Source organism: Trachurus japonicus, chromosome 9 (genome assembly GCF_045865225.1).
Source record: "Trachurus japonicus isolate A0001 chromosome 9, Traja_1.0".
NCBI classification, from domain to species: domain Eukaryota; kingdom Metazoa; phylum Chordata; class Actinopteri; order Carangiformes; family Carangidae; genus Trachurus; species Trachurus japonicus.
The window spans coordinates 14,911,272-14,932,224 of NC_140915.1; the positions used below are offsets into that span (position 1 = coordinate 14,911,272).

The window sequence follows — 20,953 nt, forward strand, 5'->3', positions numbered from 1 at the left end:
CATGAACATTTCACCATTTGGAATTTTTTGACTAATATATTTCTCCCAGAATTTCAGGCTGAGTCTAAGAAAATCTAACCTGTTGCAGAAACTACAAAACTTTAGGAAGAGTACAGTTAGATCAGATTTGGGATGGTGTGATGATGGTGGTGAAAATGCCTCTAAATTTTGACTGGCTTTCCCTTGGAAGTTTTAGTCCTGTCCTTGGTAGAAATTTTGTAAATTCATCAACAGTTTTCTTCTACTTTAGAAAAAACTGTACAAGCTTACATTACAAAAGTCTGAAAGCAGTCTGGAGTCATTAAACAGATTCACTTTAAAGGTTTTCTTATGGGACTTTTAAGTGACAGAAAACTGGGCGTTTGCCCGAGATGTCCATTTCAGGGATCTAGTTGACGGGCTAATGGCCGATCCTCGGCCCCACAGTCAGACCTATGGACCAGACCCATATTCCCCGCGCTGTGTATTCTGGGAACACACAGTAATTTCAAGATGGCGGCGAGCAGGAGGCTGGCCAAGGTAAATCTCCCGATCTTGTTATTTTCATTCTATTTGTTCAGTGTCTAGACGGGTTGGCAGCTCTCCGCCACCTTCTTCATTCGCCTAAACTCTTATAAAGCAATGTTACTGAATGAAGACGCGTTTGGGGGGCGGTCTCTAGGTTGAAAACTTGTTAAAAACGAGAGGTCACTACTGCTCACCCAGCCGACGGTAGGAAGCCAAGCACCGGCAAATTAGGCCAGAGAGTCTAGTCTGGAGTCAACCCCTCCGTAAAAAACACAACAACCGCCGTGTTGGTGCTTCGTTTGTACCGGCCAATACTGACCACCAGGCAGCTAAGGGTTGTATGATCGAGTCAGTGGGTCAAGATGTGGCTATAACAAAAGATCCTGGACGTGTTTCCACCGCATAAGGCGTTTTGCTAATCAGCTAACACGCTAGCCCCGGATCTTAGCTGCGTTTTAGCGAGCTAGGTAACTTAGCCAGCTAGCCAGCAGCGAGCGTTAGCCACAGAACTCTCAGGCAGCCGGGTTTCATGGAGACCGTCGTCAAGGCGCGGTTGAGCACGAGCCCGGTGGTGTAAATCCACACGGTTCCAACATGAGTCACGGCCCGTTAACGTTACACACGAACGACATTCATTAAACGGTTTAACGTCGATTCGAAAGGCGACGATGGAACATTACGCAAGGTCTGCGTTATCCTACCCGTTTGCATGTGATTAACGCTCGGTTGTTGTGTGCTGCCTCTCCCCTCAGCCCCTTGTTCCCTGTAGCAGGCCACATACAATGACCAGGGTCGGTAAATTACACAGTTATAGCGCACAGTGTTTTGAACATTATATTGTTTATTTCAGCCACAAAGCTAACTTAAAAGCTGCCTGCCACCCACAGAATGGGAACGGTCGTATGTGAAAGTAAAAGTCAATTGAAATGTCACTGCCATCGAAGCAGGAAACAAAGAAGAGCTGTGTTAATGATTAACTTAACGACACTTCTTTTTTGATTTACCATTATTACTCCAATATACTTCCTTTTTTTTATAGATTAGAGAATGAAAGTTGATTTCATAGACGCTGTATGAGAAGTAGCCTGTTACAGATTACTCTGGTAAAGTAGCCTATCATACACTTTACGTGTGCGATTACGATCATAACGCAGGATGTGTCATAACTGAGACACGACGGTGACACTTTGCACAGCAGCTACTTTAAAATCTGATGATACACCCAATAAAATATGTGGCTTGTAAACTTGGTTGCCCGAATACAATAAGGAAATCAGTCCGACAAAAAAAAACTTCAAGCATGAGGAAATTATGACCATAGTTATCAGCAGTGTTTCACAGATCAACATTACACTGACTTAGATAAGTGTCAAGCCACTTTAGACTCATCCAGCCGATTGAAGATCAGGTTTAAACAACTCAACTTAGGTTTGTAGGAATTGGTCGAACCAGTATGTCAGGAATTACAGTGTGTAAATCTGCCGGTGTCCCACACAGCACCAGTGTCTTGACGACTTATCAGGCTGCTGTTTGTTACACTGTTATACTACTGTATCATCACCACCACAGTATAAATGCCACTGATCACAGAATTTGATAGGCTAATGCATGTCTATTCCAGTACTTCATTGTTTTTCAGCACTACTGAATGTAGCCTATGTTTAATATAAATTCCTGGTGCTAGACTTTAAACCATTCCCAAACTGTTTTTTTTATACCAACAGCACGCTAAATAAAATGTTATTTATTTCCTAAATGGACTTGGATTGTAAATGTACTAAAAAGTTTCCATTCTGTCTTTCACCTGCTTTGCTGTCTTGCTCGTATGTGTAATGTTCACTGTCTGCCTCTTTCCTCAGGAACTTGAAGAGATTCGCAGGTCTGGAATGAAGAACTTCAGAAACATTCAAGTCGAGGAGTCAAACCTATTGTCATGGCAAGGGCTCATCGTTCCTGTAAGTAACCGCTCCTCCTCCTCCTTGTTTGACAGGCCGGACAAATCTGTAGGCCAACGGCCAACGAGTTCCTTTTTTACTGACCTCCAACCTCTCTCACTTTCAGGACAACCCTCCCTATGACAAAGGAGCATTCAGGATCGAAATCATTTTCCCCACTGAATACCCTTTCAAGCCTCCCAAGATCACATTCAAGACAAAGATCTATCACCCCAACATTGATGAGAAGGGGCAGGTGTGCTTGCCTGTGATCAGTGCAGAGAACTGGAAGCCTGCTACCAAAACTGACCAAGGTGGGTGTGTTAGCGTTGTGTACCACAGCTGAGGTAAGGTGTTGCTACAGCTCACATTATTACACGTGTGTCGACAGAACGGGCCTTTGAAATTCTTCCATAATGGTGCTAATGCAAGCTTTAATTTGAATAACAAAGTTAGACAAGGTCAACTGATTTTTTATTTTTTCAAGCTGAGTCATGCTTGACACATAGGGATGCCCTAATGGTCAGCAGTCAGTCAGTCATGATTAACCATGTTTCATTAAAAAATGGAAATATATGAGCAAATGCCAAAAGCATCTGTGTATTCTAGCACCCTAAATTAAAGACAAACTGTAGGTACCTTGTCCTATCAGTAATTAAACCTATATTTTAAATGAAACCCACTGTTTAGTAGCTATAACAGAAAATGTGTCCCTATAAAAGAAATGAGACAAGATCAAATTTGATAGTCACAACAGGGCTGAGCCTCGTGCAGCATGAAGTTAAATGTAAAACACAGATTCTTTCACACACAGAGACAGACAGACAGACTCACAAGGTGAAACCAAAAGCATCCACACACCCACAGGAGGTAACAGTGCTGTGAAGAGATCTGCACACACTTGCCAACATGGCTACCGCACGTTCACTGAAGGGTAGAGAGGAAGGGAATAAGATGAAACTGAAACTATACTCAGTGTCTGACTGTGGCTTGGTTAGACAATGAACATGCAGATATATACACAGCTATCAGCTGTAGGTGTCATACTAATGCGCTGTTTATCTACATCTACATTCATTTACAAGCACAAGTTGCACCAAGGTCACAAGTCACTAGTGCAGAATAGTACCAGCCTATAACATACAGTAGGAACTGTTATCACACTATTCATGGTCTGACAGTAAATGTTTTGTAGACTGTTCCAGGATTATGAACCTTTGAAATTAGCCAGTGAAGGTAATTGTACTGATATGTGTTTCTTACTCTCAGCTGATAGATGGAGGAGATAAATATGAGTTTGTGCTGATGGATCTCAGTGGTGAGGTTAACCTGCAGTGCACACAACGCTGTATTTTAACGTCACACCGGTGGTTTTCATGTTACAGCCAAATGACTAACTGTCTGCTTTCACACCGCTTATTGATGACGGTCACTTCCGAGAGCCTAAAATTCCCACAAAAACACAGTTGTGCATTTATAATATCGCACGTATGAGTAGTTCTGATTGGACAGGGTTTTCCTTATGAAACTCACGTGGCCAAAGCAGCTCAGTGAGGAGGGAAACGCAGCCGTCGCCCTCGGCGTGCAGCTGCAGGAGGGCAACACAGCTGCTCACACATGCAGGTTCATCCCCTCAATCACCGCTCGACTTTGACCGACCCTGCTGCTGCTGCTGCTGCTGCTGCTGCTGCTGCTACACACGGTCCCGTCCTCTCCAGCAGCAGCAGCAGCTGTCTGAGGAGGCAGAGGCTGCTGAGTTTGGGCCACTGCCGCCCCCTCTTGCCCGGGTCTGTTTTGACACGATTGATTTCAGCTACAGGAAAAAACGTCGACTTTTGACCCCCAGACTGAAGCAGAAGAGAAAGTTTGTTGTGTTGATTGTTACATCTGTTGCCGGAGTTCAGCATGCACCTGTATTTATCAGATAGATGATAGGTTTTTAATTTATTATGAAAGACTGACGGCTGAAAGAACAGCAGACCCTACTTTAATTACAAGCTAATTAGCTAAATCAGTAAGTTGAATACGGCCATAGTGTATAATAATAAAATAATCAGGTTAATTACATTTGAACAATTTGATTCCTCATGTTTTCATGTATGATAAGACCAAACATGAACACAGTTAGCTGAGTACTGGGTTACAATGAGTAATTTATTGAAAGTGTTGATCACTATAAGAGGTTTCCATCTAGTCATTAGTCACTTTTTAAAAATAATAGTTTAAAAATGTTGCTCATGTTTGGCTGCTCACTGACTGAGCGACACCTTTTTGTCTGAAGAAGTGCGAGTGTCATTTCATGGACTCCTTTCACTGTTGAGCAGATTGTTATCAGGTGTTTATTACATGCACAGACGTATACCGGTACTTCAAATGTTCAGATATGACTTTTGGACCATATTTGTAGTGTTGCTCTGTGACTATGACCAAAGTCTGCGCAAGAGTGTAAAGAGATATTAAGTTCTGATGTGTAATATGTCTGTTGAGCGGGCGTCCAGTCTGATTGGGGCAGTAAAAGGACTTAACCAGTGGTGGACAGTAACAGAGTAAATTTACTTGAATACTGTACTTCCAGAGGATTTGTACTTTACTTGAGTATTAGATTTCTTTGGTACTTATTACTCTTACTTGAATTTCAAGTCTGCTCTTTTTTTTCTTCCTAAAATCCTATTGGACACAAGTTGTGTTTGTCAAAGAAGGAAACCCTGACCCCTAAAGGCAATCACATCAGTGCAGGTGGTTTCAAAGAGTTAATTCTCAGAAACAAGAGTTGAAAGGTCCTTAAATTCATTTAGAAAAAAATATAGTAATTCATTGATGTGAAAAATAAGAAATTTACTCTTACTCTTATTTTTACTTAAAGTACATTTAAAAGCATGTACTTTTGGATACTTAAGTACCTTTAAAAGCAAGTGCTTTTTTACTCTTAGTCAAGTAACATGTCGACTGAGCTACTTTTACTTGTAACGGAGTAAATTTTGACCAGTAGTATTTGTACTCTTACTCAAGTACTGGGGTTGAGTACTCTGTCCATCTCTGAACTTAACCCTCTATGGTACCATGTTGCCCTCAGGCAGCATACCACTTTTTGGCCTGTCACATCTCCACAATTCATCCCATTTAATGCTGTAATACTTTAAAAAAAGAGAGGAGACCTTAGAGAACCAATAACAATGCTTTAATTTATCACATGACTTTCAAGAAGCCATACTGAAACCCTTTTTTGCAGACTTTTTCAAGGGAAACAGGTTTGCCATTTTGCTCCACTAAAACGGTCTGAAAACATAACTTCCTGGCCCTTTTTCATCTGGAAAAAAATATATTTACACTAATAGATTAGTAAAGTTTAATTTTTAATAGTTCCATGCAATTTATTTACTTATTAAATAATGGAAACTTGTTAAAATGCACCTGTTGCCCGAAAGCAACAATGTACCATTATAGAAAATTGCAATGTTGCCTTGAGGCAACAGTGGACCATTATGGAATCAATATTGCATTATGAGACTATGGTAGTGTGTGTTTAGGTGTAAATATAATGTTCAAAAACATATAATTTATCATAATTTAGTTTTTTATCCTTAATAAATTTTATTTTGAATGCAGTAAAGTAAACATCAGGCTATTATGATGATGATGACGAAGATGAGAATGAGAATTCAGATGAGGATGAGGCCAGTGAAGGTGAAAGTCTACAGAGACTGGTGTTTCTAATACAGTATATGACGAACCGTAATGGTACAATGTTGCCTACAAGCAACAAACCCCAAAAACTTCGAAAAATAAATCATTTTTAAAAATTTCTTTAGATTATGTTTATTTAGTCTATTTTGAGACATAAAAACACTCCAAACATTTTTTTCCCCACTGGCATCATAGTGCGTACCACTTAAAAATGACCTGCACCTATCTTTGGTCTCTTGTGATTTCTTGTAGATGGTTGTTGAACCATATTGGCTTTTTCTGTTCTGTTTTTTCACGTTAATGATGGTTCATATCTGACTTGTTTCTGTGGCTGTGTGTGTGTGTGTGTGTCTTGCAGTAATTCAGTCCCTCATCGCGCTGGTGAACGACCCCCAGCCGGAGCACCCCCTGAGGGCAGACCTAGCAGAAGAATACTCAAAGGACCGTAAAAAATTCTTGAAGAACGCTGAAGAGTTTACAAAGAAACACGGCGAAAAGCGGCCAATGGACTGATCACCTGACGAGCGTGTAGCCCCTCTCTCTCTCTCTCTCTCTGTCTCTTTCTCTCCCCCTCTTCCTCTTATCTCACCCTCAGCCCGACCAAAATACCAAACCTCTCCTCTCGCCTCTCTCTCGCTCTCCTCCCCCCTCCCTCCACACCTCGTTCACTCCCCTCCACCACCCACCCCCCCCCTCCACTGCCCCACACCAGTCCTCCCCGCAGCCCAGGAGCTGCCCAGCTGAAGCCCGGCAAGCGGCAGCCGAAGCCGCCCTTCCCCATCCAGGACTCTCTGTGGATCAGACAGCTTCCTCCCTTTCCTCTTCCCTCCTCCTCCTCCTCCTCTACCTCCACCTCCACCTACCACCTCCTCCTCCTCCTCCTCCTCCTCGGCCATAAATATCCAGACCATTTCTAACTTTCTACTCTTTTCTTAAAAGTGAAAAATGGAAATTGAAATGCTAAGGGAACACGATGTTCAGATGAAGTTAGATGGAAATACTCAGAGTAATGTGTTGATTTTCTGTTGGCTTTTCCTTCATATAAACAGCTCTTGTGTTAAATAGATCTCACTAGACATGATTTTTCTCAAGTATTTTATTTTTGCAGAGCAGGAGAAGTGATTGATTTACTCTTGTTTTTTTTTTTTTTTTCTTTTGCCCCCATCACCAATGATCAAACGTGACCGACGTTATAGAAGCTGTAGTTAGGACCTGGATGGAGGCGTTTCCCTCCCCTCCTCTGCTTCTAGACTTGCACTGTTCTTCTCTGTGGAACAATCCCTCACACACAACTACACACACACACACACACAGACAGGTTGTAATCCTCTAAGCAGAAACACACTCTGACAAGCCACATACCGTGAATTAAATAGTTATCGCTGAAAATGCTACGGACGAAGTAAAATCAGTTCCATTTATTTCCAAACCTGCTGCTCTTCATCAGCAGCAGTTTTCGTCCACATGTTCACACGTTCTCAGATGTACGTTGAGATGCTGTTAAACTGTTTTCCTGCATCACAAACGGCTGCTGTCACTTTCTTTCCCTGAAGTAATGATCATTTTCCTCCTCCTCTATCCACCTCCACATGTTTTTTTTTTGCTTTTGGCACTTGGTGTAATTAAATTGATGGGATTGTGGGAAGAACCTCGTTCATTTAATTTGAATCTCCCCCACGCATGTCTCCTCTCCCACCTGTATAACCCACCTGTCACATCAGAGGCAGAGCCCTTTACCACACTGAGACATATTCCAGCAGCAGGTTGTCAGCTGCCCCGGTTGAAAGGGAACGCGGCTCCTCGGGAGGGAGGAGGGAGAAGCTGGAGGAAGAGGCGGCTCGGCTGGAAAAGGGAGCGCGGCTCCCGGGGCGGTCCTATAGAAACAAGCACCTTGAAGGCAGCTGGGAGCGGATTGGCTGACCGGGGATGTGTCAGGACATGGGAAGGGACTGCAGTGGCCAAAAACTCCACCATGTAACAGCTGTTTGATCTGGTCCCAATATTGTTTCATAATAAAGATGGCTAACCATTTGGCCTCACTGTCTGCCTGCTGGTCAACTGGATCTTCACATGTTTGGCTTGTTTGACTGGACAGAGCAGAGCTAACACAGACCCACCCACATGGTTTAAAGCTCCATCCCAGATTAACTTAACTTTTACTAAACATTACAAAGGTGTTTAACCTGATGTCACAACTATACCGTTGCTCCAAACCTCAGCTCATGAGCTACCTACTACTTTTTTACAGAAACTATAAAAAAGTAGTAGGTAGCTATTAGGGGTGGGAGAAAAAATCGATTCACATAAATATAGCAATATCTTTTTTGACAATTTTTTTTTCCAAAAATCTATGAAATCTTTTTTTTTTTTCAATTTTTTTAAATATTGTGCAATGTGCATTTGTTAGCCTTTTTTACATACAGAGAGTACAGGTTTTGAAAAGGGTTTAAGTTCACTTTATAATGGAGTATGTTCATTTATAGGCTCCTACAGTATTTGTGTACAGATAAATGTTAAAAATGCAGACTAAAAATCGAGAGAATCGGCAATATCGTAGAATCGCAATTTAAATCGAATCGCCATCCAAAAAATCTTATAAGAATCGAACTGGGAGAAAAGCATATCGTCCCAGCCCTAGTAGCTATTAGTTACTTAGTTGGACCTTGAGTTTACAAGGTAAAAAAAAAAGGTTTTCCAGTCGGCTGTAGTTTTACTAAGTGACAGTGATACTAAATCTGGAAGAGACTGGGTCACATGTGGCCTCAGACCCAACACAAAGGTCTGAAGTCATTTCTAATAACTGATGATGGGTCAGATGAAGCTGAATAAAAGCCCAGAAGATTATTCAGCTCAAGTTATAACTGAGGATGACTAATATAAACACATTATATTACATATTTCATTATATACAGCAAAAAGTACCTAAGTTGCATGGTGAAAGTGAAAATGAAATCACTTGTTATGAGCTATTTGAGTTTTCTATTATTTGATTGTTAATACTGATGCATTTGTGTGTATTAGAGGTGTTTAACTGCAAACACTCCAGAAACTATAGGTGAGAAATGAAAAGGTCCAACATTTCCCTCTAGAAAGAAAGATTCCCCCCCCACAACTACACTAAAATATGCTATCAAATCTATATTAAGATATTTAATGATTAAACTAAGTAGTACATAACATTTCCTTGTCAGGTCTGACTCGTAACTGGGAAATTAAAGTATGAGTCATAGGCCTCCCTGACAATTAGCACACACATAATTCATCCTTTCAAGTTATTAGAGAATCAGGGAACAACACATTTTCAATAATGAAACAAGATGTTTTATTTCTACTGGTGTAACATGACCGCAACACTTTTTTACAGCCGGCCGTGAGGTGCAATTAGCATTATTATGTGTGTTGTTTGCGGTCACTGTGATGGAGCGCCTCACTCAGAACAGATAACTTGGAAACTAATTTGATGCTTGTAATAAAACCCAGAGTTTTCCTGCTATTTGAGTTAGTAGATTTGAAAAACAAAACAACAAGAAGAGAGATCAGACATTAGTTTGACATCATTTATTAGCTCACTCTGTCTGAAGCTTTTTGCATTTATAACCTTTCATTCAAACAGCAGCGCATAAAAAGTTTCAACAGACACTGAATCAAAATATAAAATTTTAAATACCCAGACAATGGCTATAAATATTACACATAAACTGTATTGTTACAGGTGATTGGTAGGTGATGAGATGTTCAGTGCTACTTGTGCTACACAGACCTGAGATCACTGGAAACCATCCCTCCAACCTCCAACCAACAAAGACAACATGGCTTCATTAACCTGTTTAAGGCCCCTAAGGCAGAGACCATTCTTCTATGTCGCAGCATCGGATCGTCTGACCCCAAACTGCTGTGTGGTCATTTGAGACACAGACCTCCAGATCAGATAATAACTCACAGTAAAGGAAATTATTACAACATGAGTGTTTTTTTTTCTGTAACTCCATTTATCAGCAATTAGAAATGTTTCCATCACCAAGTTAAAGCTCAAGATGTGCAAACAAACACGGTGACATCATTCATTAAAGGGGTCAGACTGATCACAGAGCAGTCACAGTGGATGATAACGGACAAAACTACAGTATAAATATAATAAGGAAAAGAGCGTCATTGTAAGTAGTGCAGTACAGTGGTCTGTGTACAGCAGCACTTATAGTATAAGTATGGCTTCTATAACAAACACCTGTTCACCTCTCAACACTAAACAGGAAAATATTCCAGTTTGCAGGTCACTACTGTTGTTTGTAGTGTTTTCTCTCTCAGTTGGTCACCGGTCGATGTGAATGGGCTCAAATGCAGCGATCCAATACTTAGCAGAAGAAATTCACGTACTACTGAGATCCATAGACCCGATATTACCTCCTGTCTACCGAGAACTACATTTTTGACGTTACTTCCTCCTGTTTACAGAGCGCTGTGGTTGTGATGCTACTTCCTGTTTGATTCAGTTCAGTTGATTCAGTTCAGTCTGTCATTGAGGGTTCCTTTGCGGTTATTATTATTTTTTATTACTATTATGAAAAACTAGTATGTGTTCCTAGGTCCTTCATGATTTTAAATAAGTCAGCGACTCATTAGTAACATTTAAAAAGTGAGGCAGTGAACACTGTCTGAAAACTGTCACCTGTGTCTTGGGCATAATTATGGGAAATGGTGTGCATAATGCATATTACTGTTTTATTTGTTAGAAAATTCACCATTTCCCAATAGCTCCCCCACATCACAGATGGCTCATCATAATTACAGGGTTGTCGTTGTTGTTAGAGCTAGTTGTGTTATTGCAAATGCCAGCTTCACTCAGTCTGAATGATGCTGTTTTTAAAACCACTGCAACAGATCTGGTCCTAATTTGTTCACTACAGTATAAATAGGTGCTTGTGCGTCAGTGGTCAGAGGTCTTTGAAGGCACAGAGCTGCACTCTCTCCTGGCCGTAGAGGGCCAGCAGGGACGGGTCTCTGAGCACGCTCAGCTCGTGCTGTCTGTCGGCCGACTGGGAGAAGTCGTCGGGGCCCTCGCCGCAGCCTCCCTCCTGGGGGTGGCTGGGGTAACCGGGGTGGACCATGAGCTCTGCAGTGACCACGGGCTGGTTGGAGCCCGATGCGCTGCTGGAGGTAGTGCCCGAAGGCCCCGCGGCCAGGGCGTGGCTCAGGGCCCTCTGCAGGTTGGGGACGGACATGTGCTGGCCCATGGTGGTCAGTCCCAGGTACACATCTGGCCACCTGTGGACATGGAAAAAGGTTTATACAACTACTATATTAGAGCTCTCAGGGTGCTTTCAGACAGACACAGCTCTGGCTCTGGCTCTGGCTCTGGCCCTGTCCTGAAGTGTGGATCACCGCTGAGTGGGTGTCGGTGGGCCTGTCCCAATATGCACACTCGATCACACTTACACACTTGGGCACTTGGCGTGCGCGTTCATGGGCTTAGTGTCAGTGCGCAAGTGTGCCCCAGCGCGATTGATTTGCACTTTACCCATACTTATGGTAAGAACGCATCCAAGCGGTATTTGGCCAAGTATAAATCCCACAATGCACCACGGTGAAGTCCGCCGTCACTGGGAGCCACAAGCCACGTTTAGGAAATGTGATTGAATTAATTTCAATAAAATGAAATTAATTATGACTTTTTAATGTCATATTTTATATTCGTCATGCTCATGTTTTTATTTTTTCGTTTTTCTTGTCTGTTTAATTTACTTACGGAGATGGCCTTACACATTTATGATTTGAATCTTGCACATAGAGACACTTTAGGAGTAGATGAGACTGTGATCCAGCAGCACTGTTTATTAAAACAGTTATTGCTGTGCTGTGTGTGTGAGTGCTACTGTGCGCAATGGCACAGGCTGCACTTGTCAAGTGTGTCCCGATTGCTTTTAAATATCCCCCCCACACACGTACATGCTTGTACACTATATGCAAATATACGTTCCGTCGGCAAAACGTCACTAAAGTGTGTGTGTAACCAAGCGCACTGAGCCAAGTGTGGAGAAATGGGACAGCCCCTGTGTGTCTGTGTGTGTGTGCGTGCACCAGCCGCTGTTCAGGATCATGGAAATTGTCCGTCTTCTGTTTAATGTGTGAGCTAATAATCAATCAAACTGGACCACTGACATCCTTAAAATAAACTGTTGAAGTGATCATGATAGTTCCGCTGCTCATTTACAAGCAGGCAGATTGGCGTCCGCTCAGGATGGACACAATATTTTAATTTTTCTCTTTCATCTCTTTTCACACAAGTGCATCACTGCGTGACGATTTTTGTCTCCCTCTCCGAAATTTGGAACACAAAATAAAAACGCATGTGAATAAAACGCAATGGACTCGGTGTGCAAGGAGCCTGTGCGTAACGTTTTTTGTCGGATGACGGATACGAAAAACGCATGCGAAAAAAACGGACTCAGTGTGCAAAGACCTGCATTACTCAGGCAGAAGTGAACACAACAGTGGTAACATTTTTGCTTTTTTTGCTGTCTCTGTAATCCCGCTTGAATTCTTTAAGTTTATTAATGATTTGGTCTGGCATTCGAGTAAACCCAGCCTTGGCCATCTCTTCCCCAAGTTCAAATATACTTTACTTTATTAAGCCCCGAAGAGAAATTCATACAACTTGTTCTTTCCTGCACTGCTTTCTTGCTTTTCTGTTAATGCCCAAATCACCACCATACATTTCGTTTCTTTAGCAGAACACGACAAGCTTGTCAGTCGCTGCCCTCTCCTCCTTCCTGCTCGTCTTCACAGCCTAGAATATGATACACCCACTGATGATGTCACGGTTCGCAGGGAAGACAGGTTATCCGCGGGGTCTTGAAAAGTATTAAAAGGTGATAAATCAATTTTGGGAAAATTAAGACCCGTAAAAAGTATTAAAAAGTCTTTTCACGACTTTATAAAGTCTTACATTTTGAAGGTATTTTTTTGAATTAGCTGTCCAAGAGTTTGAGTCCTAAAAAACATTGTAAAAGTGTGTGAATTTATTCATTTATTAAAAAACAAAGATGAACCGGTACATAAAATAGAAAAGAAGATTGTTGTTTTTGTTTTTTGAGTGTGGAGCAATGTTTTTTTTATTATTTTTTTTATAAACTTTGCCTTTTAATTATTATCCTAAACTATTTTGAATCTGTTGTATCATAGTGGTCTATAGTCTTTATCACAAACTAAAACTGTTAAATTAAAAGTGTCACTGATGTAAATGGTTACAGCTTGAAGTGGCGGTGAGGTATTAAAAAATATTGAGAAGGTCTTGAAAAAGTCTTAAAAAGGTGTTAGAATTAACTTCAAGATTCCTGTATATACCCTGGAAGAACCAAGTACTTTTTGGTTCCCTTGGGAACCTGATATTTTCTCGGTCTTAACGCACCAACCGGTTCAGAATTGGGTTCGGGAACTGGCACAGAGCCCTGCCGGTGACTGATGGACATCCACTTTTAGCTGTTGTCCTGCTGCTCACTGCAAATTCATTCATAAATACCAGTTCATGTGAAAACTGTGTATGCCTGATTTTTGTGCGGATGCATCATTTAAACATTTAGACATTTAGAGTAGAATCAAATAATTGATCACTTATATTTATCTGCCCACTCTAACACAAACAGACCTGATTCCGTAGCGTGTGAAGACGGGGATGGAGTCCAGAGCGTCCTTCTCCACCTGTGTGTAGAATCTTTGGATGTGCGCCGGCAGCCACGGGCAGCTGTGTAAACCTGGCTCCACTGGGACACGAGTGTACGGGATCCTGAGGTCTGAGAGGACCTGTGCAAACACCTCGCGCACCTCTGCAACAACCCAGACACAAACACAAACCAGGGAATGACTGACCGACTGCGACTCCAACATCAGGAGAGATGCAGTAGTAGTAAATGTAGAAAACGCCAGAGGACATCGGCTCAAGACAGGCTTTTTAGGCAGCACGTGGTATTTTCTGCTTCAAACCGATGTCCTCTATCTGTTTTTCATCCGGTAGCCTATATTTCTCTTGATTGTATTTTGTTCATTGTTTCATTCTTTCACTTTATTTCATTAATTTGATTGTGAAGCACTTTACGCAATGAGTACTATATGAATAAACTTTGCTTTGCTTGTACAGGTGTTATGCGCAGATAGATAGTTAGATAGATAGATAGATAGATAGATAGATAGATAGATAGATAGATAGATAGATAGATAGATAGATAGATAGATAGATAGATAGATAGATAGATATCTTCGTCCAGACTGTGGAATCATTTTAGAACATGTTTGTATGTAGGCCTACACTGAATAGTGGGGAAGGCTCTGTACTTTGTATTTTGTGTTTTTCTTGTTTACTCTTATCCTGTCTCTTTTTATTGTACTTTTATTGCGATATGGATCCCCTTGGGTCTGAAATAAAGAAATGAATTATGAATAGATAGATAGATAGATAGATAGATAGATAGATAGATAGATAGATAGATAGATAGATAGATAGATAGATAGATAGATAGATAGATAGATAGATAGATAGATAGATAGATAGATAGATGCTGAAGTCCATATGTCCATAGCACCTTTACGTGATGAGTGCTATATGAATAAACTTTGCTTTGCTTGTACAGGTGTTATGCTCAGATAGATAAAGAAAGAAATGAATTATGAATAGATAGATAGATAGATAGATAGATAGATAGATAGATAGATAGATAGATACTAGATAGATAGATAGATAGATAGATAGATAGATAGATAGATAGATAGATAGATAGATAGATAGATAGATAGATAGATACCGGTACTTTATTTATCCCGAAGGAAATTCAGTTTCTCAGCTGCACAATAAACAACATCATTCAACAGCATGACATAAAATAGTAAAAATTAGTGCATTGAGAATAAATAAAAACAGTGACAATAAATAGCCCATGGTAATAAAAATGCAGGATTGCAGTGGAAAGTGCATTAGTGCATATATAGTATGGTATGTGGGACATCATTCCCCTCGTTCCACAACTCCTGTGAGTGTTATGTTAGTCAGTGAGGAAAGAGGAGCTACAGTGGAGTTTAAGTCATGTCCTTCGTGGCATCAGTGAAAGAGCGAGCGACAGTTAAGAGTTGAGTCTTTTACCTGGCAGTACATGGACGTGTTGGTGTCCGTCCATGTGGTGCGGCAGGTGACCCGTTAGTTCCCTGAAGAGCCTCACCTGGGCCCTCAACTCCAAATCCACCTGGGGAAGAAAAACACACCTGAATGTTAAAGGAGATGGAGAAATCTGAGTTTTTCTCTTCTCTCTCTGCTGAAAGGCAACATGAGATGAGACGTCACTAGATGAGCTGTTGTCTAGCATGAAAACCACAGAGACTGTCACTTGGAAGTCAAATACAGAACTAAACAATGTTCATGTGACTTTCTTCTCATGCTATATGACTCAACATACACATAGCACACATTGTGACAGTTTGATTCGTCACATTAAAGATGCTGTGTTTGCAATTTTGATGAAGATTAACATGCTATTCAACTAAAGAGAGCTGAAGAGACATTGAACCTCTGACATTTAACATGTAAATCTTTGAGATTTATGAGGCCACTTAAATCTGAACCACCAAAGAGGCTACAACTCCTCTATAATCAGACCACCCAGTGTCATATACAAACACAGTCTGGGGGTTACTCACCAAAATAAAGAGTCCAGAGTTCAACAAACAAAACATTATTACTGATTCAAGAAATACCTAAAATCTCCAGTTTTCCAAACTAGCAATGGTGAAGTTTCAGTTCAATTAAATTTTGTTTTATCTACAGTAACAAGTAAATCCTCCATCCATCCATCCAGAGAAATAAAAAAGCTCTCTGCCAATAAAGTAAACACAATGAATTGAGTGGAAGCTCTCTGTTTATTCAACCAAGTGTTGAGATAACACAAATGAGCTGAAAAACAAACTAACTGAACACCGACTGCTTCCTGATTTATGACGCCTTTTAAGCTATCAATGAAGATTATCATCATCATTCTTGTTTTTCAGTGTATTTTTTTTATAGTGTGAAATGAATAGCTCTTTGTTGTTATTGATTTTCTACACATGAGACCTTGTTCATTATTGTCTTTCTTTCATTTTGCACCACAGCGTAAAACAACAAAGAATATATAACACATGTATGTAATGGGCTTTTTGGAGCAGTGTACCTGTTTCATGCTGAGCTGCCCTCGCTCCAGGGCCTGACGGAAACCCATCTTCCCAAGGAAGAAGCCCCGCTGGTTTATCAGCGTGGACGCCGTGAGGCTCTGACACACTGGGAGACCCTCTGACAGGTTGGCATGGAGACCGATGGGGATGTTGTGTCTGAAACAAAAAAGAAAAACTTCATCATATTGTGTGAAAAAGTATCTGACAAGCTCTACAACTTCATATTTTCACAGTATTGACAAAAAGGACCCACATGTGCTTTTAAAAAAGAAACCTTGTTCCTTTAAATATAGAGTGCGATTAGATAAATATATGTGAGCACCTTAATGAATTAGTGCTCTGCTAGTGCTTTTATTGTGAAATTCTGTATTTACTGTGCACACACACATACACACACACATCCTCCCAATTCTCCACACATAGCACACATTATATACATTATTTATTACTTATTTATCATTATGTTTACATAAAATTTTAACCAGCTTTGCACAGTATGGGCACTGCCTTTTTAACTGAATTGTTGAATGTTGTTGTTGTTTGTTGTTAAGTGCGTGTATTTAGTTTAACAGTGTGTGTCGACGGAGTGTTGCACATGTCATTTCACTGCAATGATCTTGTGTTGTTGTATGTGACGAATAAATCATCTATCTATCTATCTATCTATCTATCTATCTATCTATCTATCTATCTATCTATCTATCTATCTATCTATCTATCTATCTATCTATCTATCTATCTATTCATTTACAAACAAAGTTGTTAAAGCACATGGACAAAAAAACAAAAAAAAACAAGAGCATGGTTTGTAAATGTCTAAACGCTGAGCCTAGAAATTACACATGGATCTTATCCCCTCATCTCTGTATCTCAGTATATTACCACCAGTTTATTAGTAGCATACTCTACCTTTTAGCCAAATCAGCTGCCTCTTTGGCAGCAGAGGCGTTAACCAGCAGTGACACATTGGAGATGCCTCCAGCCTGGAAACAGTCCACGATTCCCTGGTTCCTCCTGGGACAGTAGCCGAAATCATCTCCTGTGACCACCAGCTTCACTCTGGGCTGTGGCATAGTTGCTGGTCTCTGTGGAGGATCCGCAGGAAATGAAATTAAGAAGTGTTTTATTATCCTCAGTTCCCTCTGTCCACATGTCAAGGTAGGAAACAAACTGAGAACAGATATGCCACTGTTCACCACTTTTTATTGTGGCCGTTAACAGCAACCAGCTGATGCAACACACACACACACACACACACACACACACACACACACACACACACACACACACACACACACACACACACATGCATGTGACTTGTAACTGTTGACTAATGACTCATTGTTAAAGTAACAACAATGTTTCCATTATGCAGTTGACATGTTAAGTCACCTAAAGTGGAAATTTGGCTGACGTAAGTGACAGGGAAGGTATGGATTTTCTGCTTTCATTAAACTGCAGGATACACAAATAAGGCAATTTATCAGGCAAATACTGTTCTAAGATGAAACTTTGATTACAGTGCAAAACAAAGGGCTGCCATTTGATAATACACAGTGAACAAATGTGTAAATGGATGTTAGAAAACATTATTAATTGATATTTAGCCTAAGTATTAATATAAAGTGTCACTGACGTCCCCTCTGAACCACTTATGATGTTAAATCTGTCCAACCCAAAACATCATGTTATAACAATTATGAATCTAAACTATGAGAAAATGCTGATATCCAATAGGAATCAAAGTATTATCCATATCCTCCAACATCTGGGAGAGGCTGCATGGCTGTTGTCAGATGTTCTGTGTGAGTTGGCCCAGATGTGGAAGTAACATCTGACAGTCGTGCTGTACATGGGGGGCCAGTTTTGGGGGAAGTGAAAACCGGTTGTATACCGGGCCAGGACACAACACAACAAGCATGTGGTCTATCTAAGTACGGATCGGATCGGGTCCTTGAACTAAACACTAGGTGAAACTTGACCAGCAGCAGCATCCTATCCGGGGTGGATGTCTGTCTATCTGACCATTAGCCATCGAGTGTAACAGACTCAGTAACAGTAGTGCTGTTATTTTGTTACTGTCTCTTTTAGGGTTTTCTAGTTTCACTGTTTTTTACATCTAGTATCTCTGTCCTTACATAACTTGTTGTATGTCACTGTACGCCAAATTAACTGTCATTTTGTGGTATGTCATTGTGTTACGTTGGCCTATTGTCTCTATTCTTCTCTTCTTTTGTGTTACTGTTGTTGTATGTGCTTTTATTGTCTATTATTTTAATGTTATACTCCCCCTCTCCCTTGCTATGCCCCTTAGGAGGTAACTTATTTCACCTCCTACCAGGCCATTGCCTTAATAAGAATGTATTCTTAGCAGTTCTTGCCTGGTTAAATAAAGGTTTACTTTACTACTACACCCTCCAGACAACATAATAGTTTACTTTATAATTATTATTGTTGTAACATTTCATGCCAAAAAGATTATGAAGCTGTTGTTAAATGGTGCAGCTGGTCTTCTCTTCTCTGGACTATATTTTGGTCAGTGAACGTTACATGTGATGTGATACAATAATAATGGGGTCATAATCTAAATACCTCTCCACAAACAAACCTTCACAAAACAAAACCCTCAGAGCTAAACCGACTCAACTCTCATTTATTTAAATAGTCGTGAACATTTTTGAGACGACATTGGCTCTCTGCCCTCCTCCCAGTAGTGTCACCGTGGGGGGAAAGAGAGAGAGAGAGAGAAAGACCGGCTAAAACTGTACAGACCATCGGCAGCTAAAAGTCGGACCTAAACACACGGACTCGACCCTGTTTTTGCCCAATAAATGGAAGTAAAAACTCGCTCTTACCCATTGTATCACTCACGTCTATCCATATGTGTCCGACGCCACAGAGACTGAGACAGTAATTAGCAGTACTTCCGACTAGCAAACCAACCGCATTAGTGGAAGCTGGAGTTGAGTTAACTACAACACGACGCCCTCTGCTGGGAGAAAGAAACATGGCGGCGGCTGCTGCCCTTCAAAATAAAACGTCAGTGTAGTAGCCTAGTGTTTCAGATTTTATACCGGTAGGCTAGGATATATAAAATATAAAAATATAAAACTGCATCTATCTATCTATCTATCTATCTATCTATCTATCTATCTATCTATCTATCTATCTATCTATCTATCTATCTATCTATCTATCTATCTATCTATCTATCTATCTATCTATCTATCTATTCATTTACAAAGTTGTTAAAGCACATGGACAAAAGGCTAGGATATATAAAATATAAAAATATAAAACTGCATCTATCTATCTATCTATCTATCTATCTATCTATCTATCTATCTATCTATCTATCTATCTATCTATCTATCTATCTATCTATCTATTCATTTACAAAGTTGTTAAAGCACATGGACAAAAGGCTAGGATATATAAAATATAAAAATATAAAACTGCATCTATCTATCTATCTATCTATCTATCTATCTATCTATCTATCTATCTATCTATCTATCTATCTATCTATCTATCTATCTATCTATCTATCCATTTACAAAGTTGTTAAAGCACATGGACAAAAGGCTAGGATATATAAAATATAAAAATATAAAACTGCATCTTGATATGTCAACATATCTTTAGTGTAATCTCTAGTCTCTACCGCATAAAGATATGTTTGATATACAGTTGATAATCACTTTTAATTTGCTCTTAATAATCCTATTTATTATTGGACAATCGAACTTGTGAATAAATGGCCAACATAGCGTGTGATTTAAAAAAAAAAAAAACATGATTAAAAATGCCATAACACCATTTTGTAGTGACTACTGTAACGTACTGTACATGTGGTAGAACCGCAGCTTTTATTCTGAAAAAAAAAGAAAAAGAAAAAAGAATGGAAAGTTGACGTAACACGTTCTGTTCAGAAATGACAACTGTTTTGCGTTACTCTCGAGAAATAACTAAAAGTTTGTCCTTTTTTTTCGCCGGGGGAGAACATACAATTTACGTCATATAAACCACATGTGTTCATAAGAAGAACTAAGTGTTCACGAGAACCGGTTGTCCCATAGTACAGCCCGGAACACCTGAGGCACTATATAAGTCAAACATTTTAAAAGTGAGCTATATCATTAACATGATCAATGACGACATGCACCAACACCTTAAACACCACCAATGATTTTGAACATACCTTCCACACACAGGCACAGCTTCACTGAACACTGAGCTCAGTGCTGACTGTGTGCTACTACATGTGTGTGTACTGTACAGATGTTGCCTCCCTCAAGTGTGCACGTCACTGACTCCTTGGAGACTCCTTGGTCACACGGATTCAGCACCTGTTCTGCAGCCAGAGAGGCCTTTAATAACCAGGAACACGAGAAAACAAGAGACCAGAGGAGCACAAAAGATTACAGAGAAAGAGATAGATCAGATTTATTAACCCATGCACACAGGCTTTATAGAAATTACTCTTTATAAAAATGATAATCAACTTGAAAACACTCCCACCGCTGACCGTAAATGGTCAAATGCAAATTCTGTGGAGGCTGTGTCAACAAAACAAAGCCTGAGAGGCTGACAGCTGTTAAAAAAGAAAAAAAATGAAAACATTACATCCAGCATACAGA

The 20,953-nt window shown here is 40.3% G+C and overlaps 2 protein-coding genes across 2 annotated transcripts; one reads left to right on the top strand and one right to left on the bottom strand.

Annotated features, from left to right (window-relative positions):
* Positions 1 to 374: 374 nt before the first annotated feature.
* Positions 375 to 8,169, top strand: LOC146981157 (ubiquitin-conjugating enzyme E2 L3). The gene is made up of 4 exons (XM_085786121.1): positions 375 to 519; positions 2,367 to 2,462; positions 2,569 to 2,755; positions 6,484 to 8,169. The coding sequence occupies exons 1-4, from the start codon at positions 493 to 495 to the stop codon at positions 6,636 to 6,638; spliced, it is 465 nt and encodes a 154-aa protein (XP_085642247.1). The 5' UTR covers positions 375 to 492; the 3' UTR covers positions 6,639 to 8,169.
* A 1,930-nt stretch (positions 8,170 to 10,099) lies between these two features.
* ydjc (YdjC chitooligosaccharide deacetylase homolog) lies at positions 10,100 to 19,267 on the bottom strand. The gene is made up of 6 exons (XM_085786122.1): positions 19,169 to 19,267; positions 17,223 to 17,396; positions 16,313 to 16,469; positions 15,253 to 15,352; positions 13,768 to 13,945; positions 10,100 to 11,387 (listed from the first exon to the last, which is right to left on the bottom strand). Exons 2-6 carry the CDS (start codon positions 17,384 to 17,386, stop codon positions 11,057 to 11,059), a joined length of 930 nt encoding a protein of 309 aa, XP_085642248.1. The 5' UTR covers positions 17,387 to 17,396; positions 19,169 to 19,267; the 3' UTR covers positions 10,100 to 11,056.
* Between the last annotated feature and the right edge of the window lie 1,686 nt (positions 19,268 to 20,953).